General features: G+C 32.5%; 2 protein-coding genes across 3 annotated transcripts in view; both read right to left on the bottom strand.

The window, feature by feature from the left end:
- Positions 1 to 26904, bottom strand: part of LOC109605405 (spondin-2) — a 126283-nt gene that overhangs the window by 75741 nt on the left and 23638 nt on the right. The window lies entirely within an intron of this gene.
- LOC126265012 (protein spinster-like) lies at positions 16753 to 18442 on the bottom strand. 2 transcript variants are annotated; one of them, XM_049965086.1, is made up of 2 exons: positions 17007 to 18442; positions 16753 to 16938 (listed from the first exon to the last, which is right to left on the bottom strand). In XM_049965086.1, exon 1 carries the CDS (start codon positions 18421 to 18423, stop codon positions 17230 to 17232), a length of 1194 nt encoding a protein of 397 aa, XP_049821043.1. In that variant the 5' UTR covers positions 18424 to 18442; the 3' UTR covers positions 16753 to 16938; positions 17007 to 17229. The 2 variants fall into 2 exon arrangements, with proteins under 2 accessions (XP_049821043.1, XP_049821042.1); XM_049965085.1 differs by having other exon boundaries at positions 16753 to 17117; positions 17175 to 18442.

Below are 26904 nucleotides of genomic sequence, written 5' to 3'. Positions count from 1 at the left end.
AATGAGTTTCCGACTATAAACCACGTCTAAAAATCCATATAAATTCTGCACAAATTAAAATTGATTTTTGAATTAACTGTTAAATATTATCAACTGCACCCATATTACAGTTTTTATCTCTTAAAAGTGCCGATATACAATGGCTTAATTGGGCAAATTTCTAAACTAAACAACAATAATCTACATATTCTGCATAAAATTGGACGTTTGCATTGCAACGGTTTAAAAACGTGTGTGAATATTTTCGTGTGTAAATTGCACAAATGTGGTGCATCGTTAATTTTATGTGCTATGGTATTAAATTCCCCGCTGGGTATTTGCCACGTACCCAAACGATTTTCCGACATGTACATGTTTTACATTAACATGGTTATGTAAAAATCACATGATATAGAATACTGCATTTTTGAATGAATTGATGCGTTTTTTGAAATTTATCCTCAAAAATGTGATCCAATTTCAAACCTAAATTGGGAAAAGAAATTTAAGCTTGTTAATAATACTGATTTATAGGCATTTTGCAAACGCAAATATATTTATTTTTTTTTTGTACGAATTTTCTAAAAACTCCATTTTTGACTATAACTTGAGATCTCTTGGACCAATTTGACTAAATTAAACATAAATGAACATTTACAACTAGTTTTGATATTGTTTAGATTTTAATATCTTGATAAAATTGGGTTTTCAGGCTAAAATTGATACTTAAAATTTACTTATCATACTGAAAGTAACAGAAATCACAAAGTTAAGTCTATTTTGAGGTGGATGCCACTTTTTAGAAAAAATCAGATACTGGAAATGAAAATGGAAGGACAAATTATAAAGTTATGAAGTTACAGAGGAAAATTAATTTCTCTCTTTTCTGAAACAATTGAAATTAAATCTATCTTATGTTAGTTTTTGTTTTCACCAACAAATAAAAATCGCGTAGAAACCAGAATTTTTTTAATACAAATTTTTTTACCAAGGTAGATTTAATTTCTATTGTTTCAGTAAAAGGGAGAAAAAACGATAAATCGTCAAAAAACTGGATTTTAATTTAACACTGTAAAATTCATAATTTCATAATTTTGTTGTTTGATTTTCATTTTCAGTAGCTTACTTTTTTTAGTGTAATCGTGTAAAAAATTCATGTGAAATTAACTTGATTAATGGTGATTTCTGTTACTCCCAGCACGATATATGAATTTTTTAGTATCTATTTTTGCCCAAAAAGCCGACTTTATCAAGTTATTAAAATCTAAACTGCTGAACCAATTTCAAAACTACATAAATAAAAGTTATACAATGTTCATTTATCTTTAATTTAAATGTTGTATTAAAAAATGTCGGAGTAATTCCAAATATTGAAAAAATAACTTTCAAAAATTCTGAAATGTTTTAATTAAAAAATCATAGTAAAATATAAGAGGTATATATTTTTCCAATTTGTAAGCTAGTGTAATATTTGTAAGAGTATTGTATAATAGCCTCATTTATTATTATAAATTGGAACCAAATTTTGAAATTAATGATTTATTTATATTCAACCGTAACGAAAGATTAATTCCTGAAGGGCCTATAACTAACAGAGTCGATGATTACCCTGCTAATACTGGCCATATTTATGCCCCTCCAAATGCACGGGGTGCCCATAAATGTATTTTTAACGCACAACATCAAAACTAAATAGGATATTAGGGAATTGTTTGTACTGGTATTGGCCCGTTATAATTTATTAATTAACAAATTCATCGGCGACACAGACAAAATTTATTCCGTTTGATTATAGTGCAAATGCATTTTCCTTGTTCAACATGCGTATACATATAACACAACAAGTATCGCCCGAAAACGTTCCATTGTTAATTAAATTATACATGCTATTACTCATAAATTTACGCTAAATGTGTGTCTGGATTTGATAAATGCGATACAAGCTAAAAGTTTTTGGGTGACCTATTTGAACCGTCAAATCGCTGTTTACCCATGTTAATTGCTCCACATTATTTACAATCCAATACAGTATGAATGTTCGCTCCATTTTTTTTATTAATCAACCAACGTAATACAATAGCGCTATTTCGAACATAACGAACAATGAACGAGGAAAAACAGTAAACCGAGTCGATCCGAAACCACATTTTCCCTCATTGACTTCGTTTTTTTGTTTTTTTTTTCCCGGAGGTTTCGGCAATGAAACAAACTTTCGGCGGAAGTGGAAACTGAAATTATTCAGTTCCAAGTTGGCGGTGTCTCCGCACTCGGATCCAAATCCGCAGCAGAACACTTCATCGAAACTTTCGCAATACCGATAACTTCACTTTTAAAGTGCATAATTAAAGTCACTGACCCTCTCTCTCTCTCTTTCTCTCTCTCTCTCTCTCTTCGTCTGTACGTTGCTGGTCCTTTTACAAATTGTTTAAGTTTTTATGCCACTCCCGGATCCATTAAGTGGATGGCTCGCTAAGGGAAGGATACGCTGGCGGTTTGATGTCTTGTAAAAAAGTACTCAGTTTATTCGTGGGCAAATTATTTGGATATTCTGAATTCAGCTAACGCAATCAGTGCCCGCAACTTCGAACCGAGTTTGAAAACGAAACGAACACCAGACATATTTTATCTCGTAATCTGAGCTCTTTGAATAATTCGCGATGGATATCCGAAGTGAAAAACTAAGATAACGTTATATGGTGCGAAAGGAGATCGGAGATATTCACGACATGCAACACGATCTAATTAGAGGCTTCCAGGTGGGAAATTGGCTGTGTAATAAATGCAACGCGGTTTGGCGGCTGCATCAGCCGCCCCCCAGGTGATTCCGTCGGCCGTGGCTGCGTGGAGACGGCAGACGATCTGCCCAGGGGCGGACCGCACGCAATTTCCCGCTTCCTCTGTCTCGTTTACCGCCAGATTACGATTTTAATTGGATTACTGTAATAATTTCGTTCGTATTTTGGCCGACGGCATAAACAGCGCATATTGGGATGAAAGTCGGGTGCAAATGGAGGAAATATGGAAAGTATTTTACATGGACGAATAACTGTAAACTTTCCACATTTTGATTAAATGCAATGTATAATGGTTTATTACTTACGTTAATATTAAATAAAATAAATCGACAACATACGTAACCATATGAAAAGTTATAATCTGTAGATTAAATAAATTTATTAAAATGAACGCTCGTTTATAAACCTTAAATCGTTAAAAATTAAAATATTGCGGTGTGAGCAACATTATTTTTTATTAATTGTCCATGATTTCAACACGGAAACGATTTTCTAAAAATATGAATTAGCTGGCCTTTGAAAACATCTTTCAGGCAAGCTGTCCAAACATGCATTAATTTTATTTAGTGTCCATCACGGAAATGTGAATATCATAAATCGCGGGATTAGAAGTTGGTTTGTTTTGGCGGAAAACTGTGGATCGCAACGTTCTCGCGAATATTTCATTTGATTCAAGGCCCGTGGTTAATTTTGTGCGGCTGACAATAGGTTTACAACACATGGAAGAGAAAAAGCACAGAAGAATTTATATGCGTGACTAATTTTTTGGCAAACGCAACGCGGAATCACTCACATTTTTGGATAATTTACTGCGGTTTGTTGTGACAGTTATTTGGCAAGTACCTATACAACTTCCTATCCAATTGGGTCAGTCCTGCACGTTTAAAATGCTCGGTACTTAAAACTCGGTTAGAAATATTTGATTTTTTTATTTTAGTCATATTCTATGAAACCTTTTTTTAATCTATCAGTTAAAATTGTTCAGAAAAAACAACTTGTATAAATACAAAACTGATTCATTTACAAATTGTACTTCCCCTAAAATCAATAAGCTATTATCCGTAAAATGTTTTCATCAAAACCGCCGTTTTGTTGTGATGATGTAATTGGAAGAGTGGACGCCTACTCCTGTAAATGTTCGATTACCATTCTGACAACAATGTACGATCGCAAATAAAGCTAGTGGTAATGGAATTTCCATTAGTACTTGCAACGTCTGCCGAACGAATGTAGGTGTTACCATGATGATTGGTACATACGGACAAATAAGGCTTTTATCGCTGATAAACAACAATAAAAATTGTCAATATCACTTAATTTAATGCCAGACCCGAAGACAAAGATCGTTAAATGTTAATACACCAGTTTTACAAGCTCAATCACATAAAATTTCGAATTTTACATAAATGGGCACTGACGAAAACGCATTTCTTAATATACAAAAGATTTTCGATGATTTCTACATAAAATTATTTATCTATAATTTAAAACAATTTCGAAACTAACTTTGTCTTTAACAAAGTAAACTTAAGAAATTAATTAAATTATATATTAATTTATTTTTTCAAATATATTTTGCACCCAACATAAATAGACTATAACTATATTAAATCAATTTTAAATTTTATGATATTTGTGCAAATAATCGTTATTAAATTTAATATCACTGATAATATTAATGTTTTATGAGATAAATATTGATTCAAATTCTTTTTTCATATGTATATTATTAATTTGTTTTTAAAATGTTACCTTTAGTTTCCTCAATTTATAACCAGAATTCACTTAAATTTAGTGTTTGGTGCTTTAAAATGAGACTTCATATTGTTCCATAAATTTTCAATTGGATTTAGATCTGGACATTGTGGTGACCACTCACCATGATTATCTTTTAACCAATTTTGAAGAAGTTTAAAGATAATTGGTAAATTTTTGTTAGCATATGATTCCATTAAATCTCCTATATATATATCTTTTCACCAAAATTCTGGAGAATTATTAATATATTTGTTCGAATATTCTTTTTTATCTAAATGTTTTTTTACTGAAATGAAATACATTCTTATTAGTTTTTTTTTTTTTCATTCAGTTGTATATTATATCATTCAAATTAATTCATTTTTATTTATCTATAAGACAAGAAAGAATTTTGTTTATCAATTTGTCTGTCTATAAAATGATATTTTTTTTTTGTTAAGACGTTTTCTTACTATTTTTTCAAATGAGTGAGTTAACAATATAGGAACCATTTTTCGAGAGCATCTTAAGTTTTCATCGATGTCAGCAATATTTGGACCTTGATGCTTCATGTTAATTAATGTTGACCTTTTCGCTGATATGGAACCTTTCTTTCTTCCCTCTGAATATGTGTTATTCAATAGAATAATATAAATTCCTAAGAATGAATTCTTACTAATAAAAGTATGGTTAAATAGTGTCACAAAAAGTAAATTTATTGGAATGTGCTCTTTCTTTAACCAAATAAATCGGACTAATTAATGTAATATATATAAATAAAAACAAATATACAAAATATTGAAATATATGTGATATAGTGACTGGACAAAATTTAAATTAAACACTTTACAAAATGTTTTATTTTAAATTTTATGTTATTTCTCACCACTGTACTTATCAATCAATTGATTTGATTCGTCTAACTCTATAGGTATAATTTGGGACGACAGAAAAAGCATTATTTTACATTCAACGAGAGACATAATCGATAGTGCTCCAAACAAAAAAAAGGAGTAATAAAAATCCAACTCCATAATTTGAATAAAAATGCATAACGCTCGAAATGCACATGTCATGGCAGTACTTATCAGTTCAGTTCTGTTATCTTGTTTAAAAAATGCTTTTAACGAAAACAACACGCAATCAAACATGATTTATTTTACAAATATTGGATTAAAAACCATAATGGACTGCAATTTTTTAGGCTGAGGCAATAATGCAATTACATTTTATAGTGATATAATTATTGAGTTACAGCATCGTGTTTTGGTTTACTGTTTGAGAACGTCATGTTTCAATTTTGAAATCAATAGTTTTGTATTGTGTAATTATATTCCCAAATATTATTTTTTATAGAGATTTATTGACGTATGGTTTCAATTCTCAGTATAGACAAATATAAGTGATAGAGAAACAGCTTCTCGTAATTATGCCATTTGGGTCACCAATTTAAAACGCATTTTTATTATTAAAATGTATGTCACAATGAAAATAAAAGTGTCAAGTCCATAATAAATCTTTGTTTCCGTTAATAAAAATAAATCTGTGTAATACGGTCGAATGTTAATGTCGTATCAATATCTTTATTCCAATTTTTTCCCAACACTTTTGATATTGGAGTAGAAAACAACATGAGCTACGAAAAACGCTCCATCAGCGTTTATTTAATACGATCGTGCCATTCATTCGTTTCCTAAAATACATCGACGTACTTTAATTCAAAAACCCAAGATCAATCATAAATCAATTACTGAAAAAATTTCAGAAAATTGCATGCGGTGAGTTCCCTACATTCTGTTTACGAATTTAATTTCCAATTTTCCTTAGATACATCTACCGAAATCGGCAAACATTTCGTACGGGGAACCTTGATTATTCATACGCCCTTCGAAATCAATTTTTGATTACTTCAAATCGTGTTTTATTTACGTAGGTAAACTCCATCGATTCGGTTATCCGGTTATCAGTTTGGCGATGGGCTGAATCCGTTCGATTATAATGTGCGGCCCAGGCGTCTCGTCTTCTTTGCGTATTTGCCCGCCGACTCAGACGGCTTTTTGCTATTAATTTTTGCGGCCGTAATATTTTATGTTGGCAAGTATAAATCTAGATTTTTTTTACTCGGGCAGCTGTAATTTCTTGTAAACAAGATAAATTGTTGCCTTAATTTTGAGGATACATGTGGAGAGTTTTATTGCTCATGGAGTTTTTTCGACGTGCAATTACGTATATTTTCTGCGGACTCCTCAAGTAAAAATAATATGTTTTATTTTTACAGATGAATGTCTTTATTTGGCTATCAATAAAATTTATGGTTGTTGAGGATGATACACACGCATAGGTGGTGTAAGCGTTTTCCTGTTGCGGTTTTGATTTAGTAAATACGTAATTTGGGTGCGGTGACACGATCAAAAGCGGGCCGAAGACAGTTGTTATATTTACGTTTCTCAGTTCGACGGGACACATAAAAATAATCTAAAACCAGGTTAGAGCGAACGACCGCCATACGCTCGGATGAAACTTACCGGTCTAAATTTAGATAAATCTCTATTATTAACTTAAAAACACTTTTCATATTATGTCACTAATTAAATTGAACCGGCATATGGAGGCCAACAGGAAATAACTTATGGACATTAGCTACAACTTGTGCAAATAATTTTATTGCTTGATCTCCAACAGGACAGAACTATTTAGACGATAACCCGTCAGCAGGGAGAAAGTCGTTAGTCCGTGAATCTAAAGGCTGATAAATCCGGAAGAGGCATGTTTGGAAGGAGGTGGCGGCTCGGGGGAGTTGCTGGCCTGCGACACGAATTGACGAAGAGAGGACACTTAATTTATGGGCTCAATATTATCTGCATTGTCAATAAAACGCCACTCAAGTGGAAGCCGAAGGGAATTATCTGTGCGGGTTATCGACAAAAACTTTCAGACACTACTCATTTCCCCGCGTTGAAAAACTTGACGATGAAAAATGGTTTCTGACCCACCACTCATCGCAAACTCTAATTACAAGTTACACTAATAACGAGGTGGGCTAAAACTTGTTGAGAAATGTGCGTGGGTTGTTTAAAATCAGAAATCCAGTAAATCAAAGCATGGAAATCTGAACCTTGGTGCAAGGGCAAGTTCGCTACTATCACGACCGACGAATGTAGACATTCATTAGAGAAAGGATGGACGGGGTCCTTGTTTCTACCTCGGGCCATGTCGGTGGCGGACCTAATTGAAGCAGCAATTACCGGTAAACTGCAATGAAATACGCCCGGTGCCCCGGAGCTCTGGTGCTCCGGCTCGCTCGGTAACGGGATACTCGGGAACAAATATTTGAATGTTTTGTGTAAACATTCTCTGTGTGCCTATTTACTAGAGGTTAATTTATATCGGATATCGAATATCGTAAAGGATATCATGCGGTTTGGAGCTGTATCTTGAGCCTTTGCCAAATATACAACAAATACTAGTTTCTGACGTATGAATTATTACAATAATTCGTAACACTTTTCGTATAATAATATTGTTTGTTGTTTGTAATGCAAGAAATTTAAGTATATTTGTAACAAAATTGCGGATAGGAAAAAAGTCCTTTATTTATTTTGATTGTTATGTATTTATTATTCAAATAAGCTAAAAAATCTTGAATATTAAAAATATTAATTTAAGGATCGACGAAAAACTGAAATAAATTAAATAGTTTTTCAAAAATTTGTGATTTAGAAATAATCTCTACAATCCTAAACAATATAAAAAAATGGAAAAAATATTAAATTTTTTAAATCCTCCTATTTGATGTATATTTATTTAAAATTTGCCATTTAAATACATTTTTCATAGCAATATTAGTAATATTGAAATGATTTTTGTATTTGAAATGGATTTTTATTTGAATAATTGATTTGAATAAAATACATTTATTTCATCATTATAAATTTATATTTACAAAGAAAAAAATATTTTTAAAATATACCAATCGAAGGCATTTGACCTGATTGAATTTTGAAAGAGATATCAAGCACGACAAAGACAGTAAATCCTCAAGTTTACCCCGTAATTGAAGACTTTTATTGTTTCTGTTATGCACGATATTTCTCTCAAAGTACAGTCGGTTAAACGCTTTCCGATTTGAATTTTGAAAGAGATATCAAGCACGACAAAGACTCAAGTTTAGCTAATAATGGAAGATTTTTATTGTCTTTTTTATGTACGATGTTTCTCTAAAAGTTCAGTAGGATCAAAACCTTTTTTATCTGAATTTCGAAAGAGCACGTCAAAGACAGTTTATTTCAAGTTTACCCCATAATGGAAGACTTTTTCTGTCTCTGCAAGTTCAGTCTGATCAAACGCTTTTCGATCGGTATAGATTTATTTAGAAAATGATATATTCCAAATAAATTACAACATATGAAGATACTTAAAAGTTCTGAAGTACTTGGACTTTTTCTTTACCATCTCCGATTTACGTTTACGGTGTAGAGAACGACAGTTTTGGGATTAGGAAGAGAATTTCTTCTTCAACGATAAGTCAAAATTTCGGTTGGCCATGCATAGTAGTCAGATACGTGTCAAAAGACATCAAGAAGCTTTTGGTGGAAAAACATGCTCACAAAACAACTGAAGTTACGATTTGACAAGACATAGCAGTCAATGGTCTTTAATTTTCATTAGAAATCTAATTTTTTAACTAGTTATTGCCCGAGTTCATAATACGAGGATTACTTTGAAGTATTTTGTATATTCCAATGTAAATTTGCTGCCCAAACCGGCAAGATTATCGCACTTATCACTGATTGAACGTGTGGGACATTCGACTTCGAAATTCAGACGTCCCGTCATAGACTTTGGCGGCATCAAGTTGGGCCTCATTAGATCAATGCCAGGGTCAGTCAACGAGTGTCTGGGTCAGCGTGGAGGCCCAATTCATTATTAATTTAACAAACAACATATTAATATATTCAAAGATATTGTTTGAAGGCTTAATTATTTACCGTTACCCGAAACTATTCACCAAAAATCTAAGAAAACTGGCCTCTGAGTGCAATAAAGGAAATATTTATTTAAAATAATACACTTTAAATTTGATTATATCTGTTTTCGCATATCTTGGAGGATATGATAGGGTTTGATTATCATATATGGAGATGTCAAATCGACTGCGGCATGATTGCGGTTGAAAGCGTGATTGATGGCAGGAGCATCAGCCTCTAAAATCGACATTGGCTGCATAACATCAGCAACAGCAACGGCGTCGGTGGCCAGATTAGAACTGATTACCTGCTCCTGAATCTCATCTCGTCAAGGTGTAATAGAGTGTGAGTAATTTTAACGACATGTTGATATATAATGGATAGCTGATCCGTCGCAAAAGATAATTTACCTATAAATTAAGTTTAAATTGAATTCTCAGATAGTATGATTAATTTGCGCGCATTCGCCGAGGGCCACATGTAATAAGCCTACAACATTTCCTCCTCTAATTGGATTATTCGGAAAATCGAGGGGTGCAAACATTAACCTTGTTGGTACGAGTGTAACGCTTGCAAATATAAAATGGAAGAGATGAAAGTACAATATTCCATTTTATACATAAATTTCAAAAACGAATTTGTTTGAATACATCAGCACGATTTGTTTAATTTTGCAACAGATTGTGGCGTAAAATTTTAATGGTTATGATTATACTTTTGAAGTAACATTTGAGCGTGCTAATAACAATAACATATTTTATGGACGCGGTAATGGATATTCACTGTTATATGTAGTTGATTCTCAATTTAACAATAACTACGCCCTATAAAAAATATCGAACCGTCCATGTAGCATTTACTGTACTAATATATTTTTATTTTTTATTTAAATTCAAAACGATTTCAATATTATTTGGTAAAAATTTACACAGTTAACATATACTGAAGGGTAGATAAATAGTTTTCCACTATGGATTTTGTTTTATTGTCAAACCTGTCGAGATATATGAGGAATATCAAATAGACTATTGCTCTTTTCACGGTAGTTATAATTTATGTTATTATATTAATGTATATTAATTATATTATTAAATTAATTTATATGTTCTCTAAATGCTTTGATCCGATCAAATTGATTCACGGGTATTCTAGCATTATCTGTCAGATTATAGTAGGTACTCAAAAGCATGTTAGTTACATGCTTTAGTGCAACTCAAATGTGAACACAAGCTATTATTTGAAGTAAAATTAGGTAGGGTATATTGCGTGTACATTTCTATTTATTTCCGAATGGATTTAATATGTACTTTGAAATGGAAAAACATGTATTTGAGTATCCCGGGAAATATGCATATTTCGAAATGCCGCTGCGGATTCAGTTAAGGATAACTTGTTGTGTTACCTGAAATGTAATAACTTAGTGCAACGCGATACTACTGCTGGTTATTAAATCCACAATTAAATTTTATTCGAATGTTTAAGCGACGTTTATCTAAATATTAGATCCGCTGGGAAAACTTTGAAAAACTTCTCTTGTCCATTCCAATTATGGAAAACCCGGTGAGAGCAAAAACATCTCTCTATTCAATAATCGTAATATTTGATTTCCGTCTGGAAAACTCGCTTATTTTTTTATTTTTTTAATTTATTGACGTTAATGACTTGACTTCGTCCAAGTTTGAGGATTCGTATAACAACCGATTACGTTTTCGACCTAACCATAACAAAAATTAAAGCTTTGAAATAATGGTCTGGCGTCGTAAATTTACTATTCTTATCTAGGACTATATCTCTGTTTTCGATTGGACTGGGAGAATGGAAAGCGATTACCCTTTTTACTGTTAGCTATAATTCGCACTTTGTTTGCTTAGCGCGCTGTTTCTAATTAAAATTAGCCGAAATCCGACTTGATAGATATTTTCCTGCGATTTTATGGGCCGTTTTATTGGCGCTCGTGCAAGTCGCAATTACAGGATTTATCAGTCGGGCATTACAGGACCGGCATTGAAAAAGTCATTAGTCGATTTATTGATTTTGATATTCCTCCCGACGTTTATTGTCGTTGTAGCGACATTATTGCTGATTCTTGTTTTATTGAGGATAAAACATTGCTGTAAAATGGCTCATTGGACAATACTAATAAATTCTTTAAAAGTAACAGCGGTTACATATGGACAGCTCATTTGGCATAAAGGAAATTGATGTTTCTATGAATAAAATATACGCAATTTAACGAGAATTATTGTACATATTAATTAAATTTGTAATAATTCCGACCAGAAAACCTTTTCAATCATGAGTAATTGAAATTTGATTAAAACTCAAGTTATATATAATGAATATTAATTACCTATTGAACATCATATAAAAATCCGGAGTTATCAATTTATAACTATTACAATTTTAATTACGTAAATACATGTATTTATAAATTTTACCTCTTTACTCAATTCTCATAACATAATAAGTATATTCAGTAATACAGAAAATAGAACAAATAATATAGAAAGGATTAGATTTTGAAAATTGTTTGTCGCAGTGTTGTTTTACATTTTATTTGTATAATTTTTGTGGATGATAAATTCGTATAAAAATTCGTAGTTCAAAATTCATTTCACTTTTATTGTGTTTAATTCTTCCGTTCACTTTAAATGCCGTTATTACGAAGGCAAAGTTTAGTTATCTGAATAAGTTTGGCAGAGGACAAATTATTGACTTAAATGCGACTTCGAATGAATCGGAGTTAAAGCAACGTCTGGAATTGTTGGAGAGCGTGGTCTCAAGAAGGTCATGAACGACATGCGAGAGATTCAAGAAGACGCCGAACAAGCGAACATTAATACTGCCTTAGAACTTTAAGTTCACAAGATCGTTTTGTGACCACACGTACAATTGCCAAACAAATGGTTTACAAAAGAAGGGACGCCACTTAGCATGGACTGTGTTGACTGGAGAATCTGGTAATTTGAAGTTTTTTCTTACCATCCCTAGTATGTGATTCCTCTCACATTGTATTTTTAAAGATTGGAGTGATGTAGACAACGGCAGGTTTGGAATGTGGTGTGGAATGAAGGCGTCTTGAGTTACGAGTACCGATTTTGTTTGGCCATGTATAATGGTATGGTATATGTCAAAAGACTTCACGGATGACAGTGATGAGTTCCAATTTTGTTTGGCCATGCATGGTCGGGTTCGAGTCAGAAAGCACCGCGGAAAAAGGAGGAAATTTATCACTCGACTTAAATGAAAAGAATACATTGTATAGGTAAGATAAGACAAAGATAAGTAACAAATATTTATTATTCAGAAATAGAAATTAATAAAAAGAAACTAATAGAAAACAATATCCTCATATTCCCTGCTCATAATAAAAATAACGAATATAACAAAAATTGGATGAACCTTAACATAACTGTGTGAAAAACTAACAATAGCTTTGGGCATCCTATTTTTGGTCAGATTTGACTCCAAAATACCAGCTAAAGCTTAGTGAGGTGAGACTGAGACTCTTGATCATCGAAGGGGTTTGAGTTAAATATCACTTTAGAAAACAGTACTAATCAATTTATTCAATATTTTTTAATGAATTCTTACTCATTTACTGCTTGATCCAATTTGTAAATCAGAAATTAAATGAAATGTGACATTTGGTTTTATGATTTTTATTATTATATGTATATGGTATATTTATGGGTATAAATATACCATAGACATACATGAATACTGTGTGTAATGTACTTGTAGTAACGTAATTTTAATAATGACACTAGAAAAACACGACACAGAAGCTACAACTCATTATTATCAAAAGTACAGTTCTAACAAACTGATTTATTCCAGTTCTAAGCTAACTTTCCACTACAGTTGGTGATACATACTGACATCTCAAGAAATATAACGTTGTAAAAGCACCTATCTAATTGTAAGATATTCGGAGTGCCATTAGGCGTGAATAACAGTGACATAGTTCGTTCAAACCGCGAGAACCGAATATCTCAACGGCCCTAGAAATATACGACTTTCCGAACGCTAATTTACGATAGCGGTATGCAACTAACACGGTCGCATCGTCGAGAATGCAATAACACCGCGACGAACACATTGTCGCAATATGCGCCAATTTATTCAACACGAGTGGCTGGGCTGCATTTGCGGCCATCGCACACGGCACGGTCCCGAAATAAAGAAGTTTTCTAAAGAGTGTGTCTTCCGTCGTGAGTTATGTACCAGCCATGCAAATCGGTCCCCACCACGATGGAGAATGGCGGATAGTTCGGTGGCTAGATTTATCGCCCTTTTTCCGGTGCTCCTCAATATAGTAACATTTGCTACCACCGCGCATTAACCCCCAATGTACCACAAAAGAAACTAAGCAAGATTTCGACCTCGATTGTTTTTGTTTCAAATATTTCTGATCAGTATATTACATTGGTATGTAACATTTCTTTTTGTTTAAATTAATACCTTGCTACAATAAAATATGTGGATCTGAATCCGCAAGAATAAAATAAGTGTTGCACTTACAGCGTTAAAAGATATGATATTTCATCAGAACTCCTGTCACATGTTTTAACTTATCATGTGTGTTTTGAATTTAAAAACACACAACCACAATTGATACAACACAGTATGTGTGAAAAATGCTCCCATATATTTTATATTATGATTTTAAGTAAAATAGCAATAGGTAATGATAAATTGAATCAAATTGAAATGTATTGCACATTATATCTTGAAGATACCTTCACGGAAATACAACAAATAAAATTCCTAATTATTACAAACATGGTGAGTTGACCTAAGAAGGTTTCCGACATAACAGACTTGTATTACATGATGTGAACTACAAACAAGAGTTCCCATATTACCTTATATGACTGTATGGACTTCTTGGTCTATAATCTAATGTAGACAGATCGTCACAACGACAGCAACTAGTTAATTTGTTAACCATCACGGATATTGAATTGTCACAGTTCCTCATTTGCCCGATTAATTATACATACGGTGTTAATGTTGCGGAAACGTCGGCATCTTGTTAACATAAATCCAAGAAATTCCCGTCATTAATCTTTTAACCCGCGACAAAACCTCAAGTGCACTCTAGATCAGGGGGCGATTAAGATTATTGCACAACTCTCACGTTTTCCACCTGACGTACTTAAACGTCTGACTTGTTACTTGTAATTAATTATTATTAGATTTACAATAATCGAAGTAACTGACAAAAGAGCTTTTTACTTTGTAATCACTGGCACTGTTATATTAATCGGTAAAAAAACATTTATGGGAGTAATAAACTATGCTGGATTTTCTCTGTTGGGTCTAAAATATCCTTTCACAAAACTTTATGACACACACTTAGAAAGCACATAAGTTTGTTCGGCAAAGAAATCTATAAACTGCGGCCGAAATATAACGGAACGGTTCCACGGGATTGCGCCTTGCCGCAAATTAATTGGACGTAAAATTTTAACGCACACGATACTAATAACGTTCATTTTTATTATCCTGAAGGCGGTGGTCCACATGAAAAACGCGAAAGCAAAGTGCACAATTAAAGCGAGGCCTGATTAAATTTATGAGCGGCAAAGTGGCGAAAATAAATATAAAAAAAACCGGGTGGTCCGACTGAGCGAAAAAGTGTAACGGGCAAAACCGCATGAGACAGGGGCATTTATGTATTTCATCTTAATAAATGCGACTTGGCCCTGTTACGGTCATAAATTACCACTGCCGAGTTGAAAGCATAAAGTAGGCACCGTAGTCGTAAAAACAACATTTTGGCTTTATTAATATTAATGCGCGAACAATAAAAACGCAATCTTAGCGCCGCGATTTTTAAAGAATAAATAAAATTATAACGCGGACTTGTGGCATATTGTCAAATACAGCTTAATTTTATGACGCCGTAATAAATGCTGAATATATGAAAAGATGAAACATCAACTTTACGACTGCGATATCCAATAAAGGGCGTAATCGCTTGGAAGTTCATTCACATATGCAAAGGCAAAATACATTCAATACTTCCAAAGAAAAGCCATAATAGGAAGTGGGAATCTAATATCTGTAGTGGTAAAGCTACTGTAAATATTCTACTATACGGTAAAATGTTTGAAAATTTTCATAATAATGTATAATTAAATAACACAACAGGAACTATAAAATTAATTAATAATGAAGTATTCTCCCATTTTATTAGATATATGTATGTGGTGCGTCATAATCACAATTATATTAGTGTGATTCAGCAAATAAAAAATGTTGGTAAAAATTGAATTAAATCCATGTAAGGAGAAAAATTGTGGACGTGGGGAAGCAGTCAGGGCCTTCGTGATACACGTTGGGTGTTCGAATCGAATTGACCTCCCTCACACCATCAATAAAAATTCACATCAATTGCATCGTATTAAACGTCAGTGTGCCACACAGGACCAACAATCCATTCATCTGTTTAATATTCATAGACGGTTTTAAAAATAACAATGATAAATGTTTGCGAAAACAATGTCAAATGGTGAATTTAATAAAACGTCATTAACTGAATTTTATTGAATGCTCCGACACCCACATAAATCCCCATCTATTACTCAAATGCATTTTAGCAATGGTCTGCCATGCAGTTTACTGTTCATTATGTATTACACATTCTAGTCGTAATGAGACGAAAATCTGTTTTCAATTATTTTTCTCCGTACAACATACACAACAATTATTTTTAAATGAACTGAACATAAACAAACATACGAGTTTACAATGGCTCAGTAGTGAGAAGAATGTGTATTTGTATTCAGAATTCATTCTAGACCATCGTCAGTGAATTTGCCAGCCAATCAAGTAAATCAACGTGAACTCCAGTGACCCCTTTTCTATAACTTTATCAGTAAACTAGAAAAAGCAATTCCAAAGAAACTTTTCTCGTATAAATCTAAGTTATTTTAGTGGATGTATTGCTAACCATCTATTAATCAGTGCTTTCGAAGTAAAGTTTTTACGTTCATTTAATGAACAAGTTTGGGAAATGAGTATATTTTAACATTATATATATATATATATATATATATATATATATATATATATATATATATATATATATATGGGTGTTTAATACTCTTATAACTATATTTTTTAACTACAAAAATATATCGCGATTATCGATCAACTGACTGACGATGGGTGAAATTCAACAAAAAAATAAATTGACATAGTCTTTATCTTGAAGGCTGTTACTTATAGGAGGTAGTATAAAAACAGAAGAAGATAATGGAAACTTCACGACAATAGCTTTTATGTTTATTTGTTTTACAATACATTTTTAATACACTGTTTTATAAAAACTTCTTTCTTAACAAAATATATCCCTTGGACGAAGGAGTATTCCTTAGTCCATGTTACCGTCTCTATCAATTTGTATTTACTTGATATCACTCAGGTGGTTCAGTTTTCTGCTGCTTTGTCTATACAAACGGATATTAAATGTATGAGTTCCAATATGTCAAATGATATCATATACAATAAACAAAACCTTTTAAAAACAGTCCATGTTGAAACCGACAGAAGTTAGTTACCTTTTCCAGAGACATTTGAAAAATTTTATTCCGATTATTTGTAAATACAACAAGCAAGTCATTCAAATCTACAATAGATGAAAATATTGCATAAAATCAACGTATTATATAAATATTTCATGTACCAAGTATATATCATACATTAATCCTCAATAATTAATGTTTTAAAAACGAAAAGGATTACAACGTTGTTACAGGTCTTCGACTTTCCAACACAGCCTGCTTTTGTTTCAACCTGTCTTTTTCCACAAAACAAGCAGCTATTAAATATGTGATTCCTCCTATCACATCAATCACTGATGTAACGTACACGGCACAAAGAAACGCTTTATACTGTATGATTCTAGTAGGCGGTATATCTTCTGGGTCCAACAGTTTTTTAAAATAATACGTCCAAAGTCCAAACATGTAAGGACTCATTGCGTCACCAAATAAATGACAAACAAAAGAAAACACACCAGTCGCCATGGATCTTCTAGAAGGGACTATAACTGACATGAGAATTCCACTTACCACAGCTGGTTGCAAATTAATAGCAGTAAATCCTAGAAATCCAATAAAATACGATGCCCACGTATTGTACATGGCTATTATAAAAGATAGTATAACCAGGGGTGCTGCGGTAAGCATACCAATTCCACATATCAACGGATCAGCCTTAGGATATTTAACATTGAAAAATGAACTGAGAAGATAACCAATATAGACACCAATAATTCCGGAACTGATAACTATAATTCCAAGGAATAACAGAGAAGAAGTTTCTTCATTATATTCTCCTTCTGCATAATCTTTGTCTTGCAATTTTAAACCCAGACATAGTACTTTAGGAGCCCAGTAAACCGATGCACTACCCACAAAAGTTAGACATGTAAATGACACAACGCTGAGGATGTACGTTTTGATTTTCACCATGTAACTTAAATCCTCTTTCCAATTCGTGGATGTCATGGCTGCGCCTTCACTCTCACCTCTTGGACACTCTTCCAGAAAACAGTGCAATATCAATGCAGTTATAGCCAAACATGGAACAATCCTTAAGCCCCATCTCCAACTTGATGTGTATATTGCTGTTTGAGCTCCTATTATATACCCTAAACCTGCACCAAATGGCAGTGCCAGATAATATATTGCCAACATTTTGTATCTCTGTTGTCCAATGTAATAGTCACCTATTACGGCAGGTGCAACGGCATGGTAACCAGAATCTCCAATTCCTGATAAACCACGAAAGAAAAAGAATAATTGGAAGGTTTTCTGTATAAAAGACGCTATAATTGTCATTGAAATCCAAATTGTAGAAGCAATCATTAACGTTATTTTTCTATTATAACGATCGCCCAAGTATCCAAATATTGGTCCTCCAATCATCATTGATATAACGTAAAGAGTCTGCATTAAACCCAGGTTATCCTCTGATAATTCGAAATGTTTCTCTATTTCATCTAATAAACCAGATATAGCCACCCTATTCATATACACAAACAAGTTCGTGAATGTGAGCGTGAACATTGAAAATTCCCGAAATTTTGTCATTTTTAAACAACTTTTACTGAAAGATGTCAGACGCATGTAAAAATGTCATTTTGCATGCTTGCAACTAAAATAATTGACAACTGTTCATCTTGATTATGACCAATTTTTTATTTAAAAAAATATTGAAAATATTAATAGTGATTGCATACTAATAAATTCGAGTGTAAAACCCTCTAGGGCAGAAACTTCTTATAACACAGACAACGCCTCAGACCAGATTCGGGATACTTTATATGAGTGTATCGGGCTGTTTAGTGTTATTTTCGTCCCCCGAAAGCTCGTTCCCGTTGTCTGATCGCCGTAAAACCGTATGGGCATGGGCTGAATCGGGCGAGCCCATTACGTCGCTCCCGGTTTTTTTACGGACGACATTTAAATGTTAAATCCGCCTCGCCCGACGTTTAACGCGCTTTCCGAAGACAGTGCCGCCGCCGGGCCTCGATTTATTATGAACACCGCACACGAAATTTGGGACGAAACAAGACAGTTATCGGTTCCGGGTCGTCTCTTCTTCCGACCCAGATTACGTAGCAAGATGCTGTTGCACGGTGAGGTCTTCCAATTATCGGGGATTACCGGCGCGTTCGAAAATTAGCCTCTTGAACGTTGTTTTGCCTTTTTTTTTTTCGGGGTGTATAACGCTGACGCTGACGGTCGTCCCGGCATAATTGCTTGCTGGAAAATCTAAAGACTCGGCGTCCTTTATTTCTTGAATAATAAACTGTTTCCATAAAATTATAAAGTAACTACAATAAATTTTGAAATAATATGTTTAAAAGTAAAATTGACTGAGCATATGTGATTTTTTTCGAATGGACAAACGTAAAATTTAATTTCCTTCTTAATAACTTATATTCACTGGATTGTAACTAGAGTACTGTGTGACACAAAATAAATGCATGCGAAAAATGGGCAAAAAATTAAATATGCATGTAAAACTAGTACAAACAAAAACTCAATTTTTATTTCAAATAATATAATAAACACAGAAGAAGTCAAAAACCATAGGCACCATGAGAAATGTGAATACTCACAAAATGTATTTAGTTTGCACATACCATTAGTCAGTGTGTCCAATTTCCACTGCAGTGGACCTTTTGTTGACTTTAACAATTAATTTCATACAAATTGATTTTCACCGATGCATGACTATTGAATCACAGAGAAAATAATTTTTTTATGATTAACGAGTTTTTGGGTTAAAAAATATTTTATAAATTGTGGAACGCCAGACGTCTGTTCGCAGTATCAATCGTCGCTTGGAACATATCGGTTTCTCTATGCGATATCATCATAAAAATTGCATCGAATGTTATATTCAAACGTGTACAGTGTCGAAATTTAATATAGATTCATATTCACGAATTACGGTAATATGGTTCGGAAACAGACAAACTTTTATTGGTTTTCAGCTTACGGTTCACTTTACTCGATCATAAAATTTCCCCCCAAATTGAACTAGACAATATCAATATAATAATACTGTACCTTACTTAAGGAATACAAACATACCTATAACAAAAAAAATTACATAAATATGTTTATAAACAAAATACCATCAATCATCATCAATATTCGAAATTCAATACACAAGATATCTAATTATCTTTCAAAATATCATTTTTAATTAAAATCATATTATTGTTCAGGATTTTTAACTTTTTGTGATGTTTTATACAAATACATTTTCATTAAAAATATATATGTAAATATTACGTTTCTTAATAATAGTGATTGAATATTTATATTTGAAATGTGTGATTTAGAAAATTTTAATATAACAAATATAGCCATGATTCTGTTTCTGTTTATTTTGTTTAGACTTCGTAAATGTTTCAACATTCTCCATTTCTTAAGGTAACATATCTGTTATCGTATACCAGAGGACTAATTTAAGGAGCCTACAGTTTAAATCTACCAATATGCAACCTCATAATCTCCTACCGGTTTACCTCGAGGATTATTAAAATTAGTAAGAGAGCTCATACACCGGTACAATGCTTCACACAACTCCTGAATCGTAACATTTAAGATTAGAAAAAACTTTATCAGTAGAAGGATAAATATCTAAATCAATGAAGTAAATGTATAAGGTAAGTATATAATGGACGTAATAATGTGTATACATAACTTCCTTCATTTCTTTTTTGAAACACCCGCAAATGCAGACTGTATTTGTAATAAACTGAAGAGTTTTAGTACAAGTTTTCCAAACTTATGCTCAAACGGAACTGACTTCTCGGTATGGCCTGAATGATTCTAATCTCATTATGCAAAGTATATCTAAAAGACCACTTTTTGCTTCTGCAAAAAACTAACGTCAAATAACCAAAAAATATAAAAACAAATTACCTTTTCGTTAAAAATACTAGTTGGAACAAACCAAATTAAAGCCAAACAATTTCTCAATTAGGAATTTCCTGTTCCGTTATTGTTGCTGCCTTAGGGCCGTTAACTGTTGTGTCTTTTCTGCATCCATTAATGGGAGTAGAACGCCCCAGGGCGATATGTACAGACTTTATCGACCCCCCGGCGCGTCCCCCTGATCCTGAGATCTGCTTCCGTCTGCAATAAACCAGGACCGGGCCGTCGAAACTAATTTTCCGATTATTTGTGTCTAACGTTTCTCAACGGGCTCGCGCAGGTTATGTTGCACCCTTTCGAGCCCCCCCCCCTCTCACCGCGCTCGTTCTAATTTATGTTGGTATAATTAACTCGACATCGACAAACTTTGGAACCAATAATACATTCTAGATAATTATTCTGGTCGATTCACTGTGCGGAATTATTGCTTGGAGGCATGTGGTTAAATGCAGAAATTAATATTAGTATGTATACATTTATAATAACAATATTATCAAGAATACTATTAATAATAATATAATATGCAAGCACATATTCGCTATATTACCTCTGATATTATGTCTCTTTACAAAAAGTGGAACATTATATAGAATTTACATTTGACACTGTCTCTTTTGTATTTTTAATCCGATTTTAACAATTTTTTTTTCATGTGAATAAATTTCTCCAGAGAAGAAGAACGGTAACATAACATAAGTTTTTCAAAATATGACGAAAAATACAAATTTTATGAGGGCTTCCCGCATTCACATGGGCCATTGTATATAAAAAATGGGTTTAATCGGATTTAGCGTCTTTAATGAAGCAAGTAAATGTGTGAGAAAAGCAATAAAATGTCTATTAAATATCTCCTGTAAAAATATTTATAGAAAAACTAATTAAAATACTGTCAATAAATCATCTGAACAAACTTTTATAAATATCATATCCTTATTTTATTGATAAATATGAAAAAGAATTGTTTTGCCTTAAAAACCCCTTTAGAAATAATAGTTTGAGAAAATATAGAAACGAAAAATAAAATTTTAAATAGCACAATTTGATATAATAAAGAATTTTTTTAATTAGCACAGAACAATGTTGGAAAAAATATATTTATGACTCGAAAATAAAAATGTTCTTTCATATTTTCATAACTGAATATCTACCTAGTCAACTGTAAGTTGTAAATTTTGCTTATTTAGATTTGCAATATTTCAGTTTGATGTCATAACATAGTTAATAACTTTAAGTACTTTTTTAAATGTATTTGTACATATATTTATCCCACAATTTTGTTGATGTGTACTATAATTTTCTAATTAATTATTAAAATTCCAATAATGACAGTAATATTGTAAAAATTTACATCCAAAGATAAATTAATAAATTTTTATCTCCTACGTAAAAGTTATTATAACTTAAATTCGAATTCATATTCTTTGTAAATAGTGTTAAAATTATGTAACAAATAAGATATTGCCAAACATATATTTAACAGTTTAACTATTTTGTTTATCCTTAACTGTAAGACATACTTTTGAATTTTATTTGAAATTGTTGTATTACATTTTTATTAAATTTCTTAACCTAATATATCTCGTATATGACAATCTTTTTAATCTTTAAATCTCTAAAAAACCCAATTTGTTTTGTTCCACCTGGGGAAATTTTATGTCATCCCTGTCATATGCTTATAACATTTAATAAGAATCTTAACATACTAAATAAAAGTCGACGAATCGCAATTTAAAAATTATTCATATTTCCCTTCATATGGCAGTTGTTTTTCATGTATTTATTCATGAAACGAGTCCATTCGGTAGACAAAAGCAATACACACACAGAGAGAGGAGTCATGTGAAGGGAAACGGCAGCACACCGACACGATACAACTATGAACGCACATTATTATAATAATACGAATCGGGATAGGGAAATGAAAAAAAAAAACAGGCAGCACGCGGGTCGGCCATTTGGACTCTGATGGTTCTTGTTCTGAGACCCAGTTTCGGAGTTCGTTTTGTAATACAAGGACCGGACATTGCATACGAATGAATATGAAAGCCTTTGTTTGATCCGAATACAGCACTTATTTCTTTGATTTGGTTGTACGAAACGAAACACAGATTCGTATGATTTTGTGGTATTTTGTCCATTATTATTAGTATTTATGTTTATAAACGATCACTATTCAGAATCCTCACGTTCTGGATATAATAGTACTTTTAAAATAAATAATTAATATACCTTTGAAGTGGGAACAACGGGATTGTATTTTTCTAAAAGAGTAAAGCACACGCGCAGAAAATTAAAATACACATTGTGTTTTGAAAGATAACAACGTCATTTAGCGCACGGCATTAATTTATAAAACAATATGGTCGTTGAAATGAAACGGCCGGTTACAAAAATATTGTCGTTGCCGCAACGTCGCACTGTCCTAGTGATATTTCAAATTTGCGGTTTATTAATTATTTCAAGTGCTGGTTAAAACCTGAAAACATGCTACGATAAACTGCTACTTGTACAAGACAATATTAAACAATTATTTAGCAGATGAATTAATTGGATGCAGTTAGCGTTTTGAGCGTAAAATTGTCTGGTGCGCTCAAAATCTATGAATAATGTCGCAACCGGTTGAATATACACAGACTGCACAGAGGCTGATCATAACGGCTAATTAGTTATCTATCAATCGATCGTGGCGGTTGGGTGGAAAATAAATTGAAATAAAACAATGGCCTGGCAGCGGTACTCGTCCGTACTCCATAAATTGCGGCCGCTCCAGTTACCGGTTGTATTTGTCGATGGTTCTACCGTTGCAATTTTCCTAGCAAGTTTAATTAATAAACGGGTTTGTTACATTATATACAAAAATAGATTATTGACGCCCGGACTAAATTTAATGACGAACGTGCTAATTATATTTCATTAATTTACATACAAGTACTTTGAAATCGACCAAATTATATTTATACGGTCGGAGCGCAATTGTTCAAATTGAATAAAAGCATGTCCCGACTTTGAACATGAAAAAATAAAATAAAAGCTTAAACAACTTCCAAGAACAATTGGTAGTTTACAAAGTTCCTTAAGCTATGAACTTCAGATTCGTGATTTACGACGTATAATTTCTATTTTTTTACAATTTTATTGTTACAGACTTTAGGGACTGTCTGGTTTCAACTCAGTTATTTCTTATTTTTGGGACGCCGTTTGTTAACCTTTAAATTGAAACACAATTTCGACTGTGCAAGTACAAATATTTTACACCGCATTCGCCATTTTTCGTAATGCTAAATTGATTTTAAATGTTAATCCAAAGATACGTGAAAGTATTCTTTCGGCTTTTGTTTTACCATTTTATTTATTCCCGTATTAAGTGCTAAAAGTAATTACTGTATTTTATTAAAGTCGTTATCTCGAGCGGATACAGAAACATAAACAGCAGGCTATAACGACAAGTTTAATAAATTTACATGCAGCATATAATAATACTTATTGTTTAGTATGCACTAACTTATTTAACATATTGTTAACTATATTTAATTAAGAATTTTATGCAAGGACGTTCATTTAATTAATATTTTAAATGATATGAATTTTATTTAAAAAATTATAAAATGTATTTTTTCATAAACGTACAATTAAAATATAAAAATATGTCATAACGTAGAAATCCCTTTTATTTAACATTCTATATTTTATATAAACATTCACATTTATACTTTGTCACAAAATTTACTAGACTATATTAAAATTCACATTCGTAAATACACAATGCTTAGTCCTTTCCTTTATATTTCTCATATTTAATTAAATTTAATTATACATTCCTGTTTCCATTTTGATTAAAAACAAACTTTTTCACAAAAAACATATTTTTTTGGATTCATTATAGTTGGTTCACAAAAGAAAATTTGAATTATTTGTTATAAAATTTTAATTAATAGGAACACACAACAAAAACAATTTAATAACAATTTTTTATCATTGAATCTAAATAATGACATTCATTTCACGTTCCTTAGCTTCCCTGATTTCTATTTTCAATGTTTAAAATATCCTGGTAGAATATCTCACCATCTTTGTCACAGAACACCACATTTTTTTTGGAAAGTAATCCAGATGAGAATTTAAAAAAGGAATTTTTAAGCAATTAGAATATTGTTTTAAGCACCTTTTTATACTTAGTGAGCCAAAAATGTATATATACATATAGACAAAATGTCTGTCATGATTATGCCCAAAATCAAAATCTGCAGGGTAATTTTATAGACATGAAAATTATATAAATCATACAAACAATTTTTTTATAGAAAACCACTGATAAAAAAAACTTTTACATATTCACAATATTAAAACTTATATTCATTTAATTGAATTTTTTTCTATTAAAAAACAACTTACCTTATTTTTCAACAGAATTGGTATATTATACTATTAATACTATACATTTACTAGTATTCTTAATACCCGCATTATATTTAATTCCAATAATCCACTGTTCAACCAATGCATTTCTCATAATTTTTTCGTGAGTTCGTCATTATATTTTTCAATTGTTCTAGGATAATTTCCGCATGAGATTCATTAATTCTACTTTGAACTTTGAATTTTAAGAGTACCTTCCAGATACTACTTAATTTAAAAAATTAATTCTTTAGAAGAGTACGATTTTTACGAGTAATGAATAGATATAATTTTTTTATGAAATTTGGTATATACCCATTTCAAGAGGTGTTTAATCCAGTAGTGTAGTTAGATATACTACAAAAAATTTGTTTTTATCATAATTAACATGGAACAAGGTGCTTGTGTTACTTGAAACTTTTGCAAGACATTACTAATTAGTATTGTCACACCCGTGACTTATTGGGGGTTGGGGAGTAGCTCAGATAAACACCAGTACAGAATAAATACAATTTTATTCATAGTTTATATATAAAAAAAACACATTACGAATTATCTAACTTACAGTAATAAGTAAGGGACCATCTTCAGGGCTGCTCTTGGGGTTCACTGGTATCCACCGGGCGACTCGTGACCTCTGTTCTAGTTCACACACTTCTGTCCCCCGTCATCTTTGACGCGCTTTCATTTATAGTCTGTTATTACAAAACATTACAATAGTTTATTGACACTAGTAAAGCGTGACCCAGATATACCGCTGAGTCTTGGCAAGTCAGCGGAATGTGTTGGTGCTGACAATGCCAATCAAGACATTATGCGAAAGCAATAATCGCACTAGGGGCAATGTTCGTATGTTGATGATTGAGGATTATTTCTGTGTCCTATCGTCCCTATGTGACAGTATAATAAAGTGTAATATATATTTTACAAATATTAATTTAATATAACTGGAACGTCTCAAAAATTGTTCTTTGTAATTTCACTGATTATACACGTTTTTACCACGTTCACTCCTGCTAATTTTCAAACAACATTTACACAGATCTAAATTGTCCGGAGCAGACTAGTTTCCTGAACAGTTCGTGGGAGCGGCGCGCCTCCCTCATCATCCGAAAACGGATTATTTGCCGAACGAAAGCCCGCGTTCGTCGTGTTTGTGTTTCAGTCGCAGCGACGGCCGACGTTTGCGGTAACACGTCTCGACCTCACTCCCCGTTACGTTTTGCTTTTCCAACGTAATATGCCTTTGCTCTCTGCCCATCTCTCGTGCATAGGTGAGGCGGCTAAAATTAACACTTTAAAATTAACTTTGACACGCCGACTAAATGGGAAGTTTATGCAAAAACGAGACGGGCGGCCTGGAAGGAAAATGGAAAGCGTGCACACTAAGAACGTTCGGCAAACACTCGTACAGCGACTGGGACAGGCAAATCCTGCGGGATTTCTAACTAACTTTATCGCATTAAAACAAGCAAAATCAAGTCCGGCGCCGTAGGCCGAAAGTAATGAGTAAGTGTGTCGTAAATATCACTGGCGCAAACCTGCTTAAACAATCACGCC

The sequence above is a fragment of the Aethina tumida genome, chromosome 3 (assembly GCF_024364675.1).
Source record: "Aethina tumida isolate Nest 87 chromosome 3, icAetTumi1.1, whole genome shotgun sequence".
NCBI lineage: Eukaryota > Metazoa > Arthropoda > Insecta > Coleoptera > Nitidulidae > Aethina > Aethina tumida.
The sequence above is the reverse complement of the archived record's forward strand: the minus strand, read 5'-3'. Positions and strand labels throughout refer to the sequence as shown.

Coding starts and splice junctions, on each gene's coding strand:
- LOC126265012 (XM_049965086.1), bottom strand. CDS start 18,423: ATGATGATTGGAGGACCAATATTTGGATACTTGGGCGATCGTTATAAT.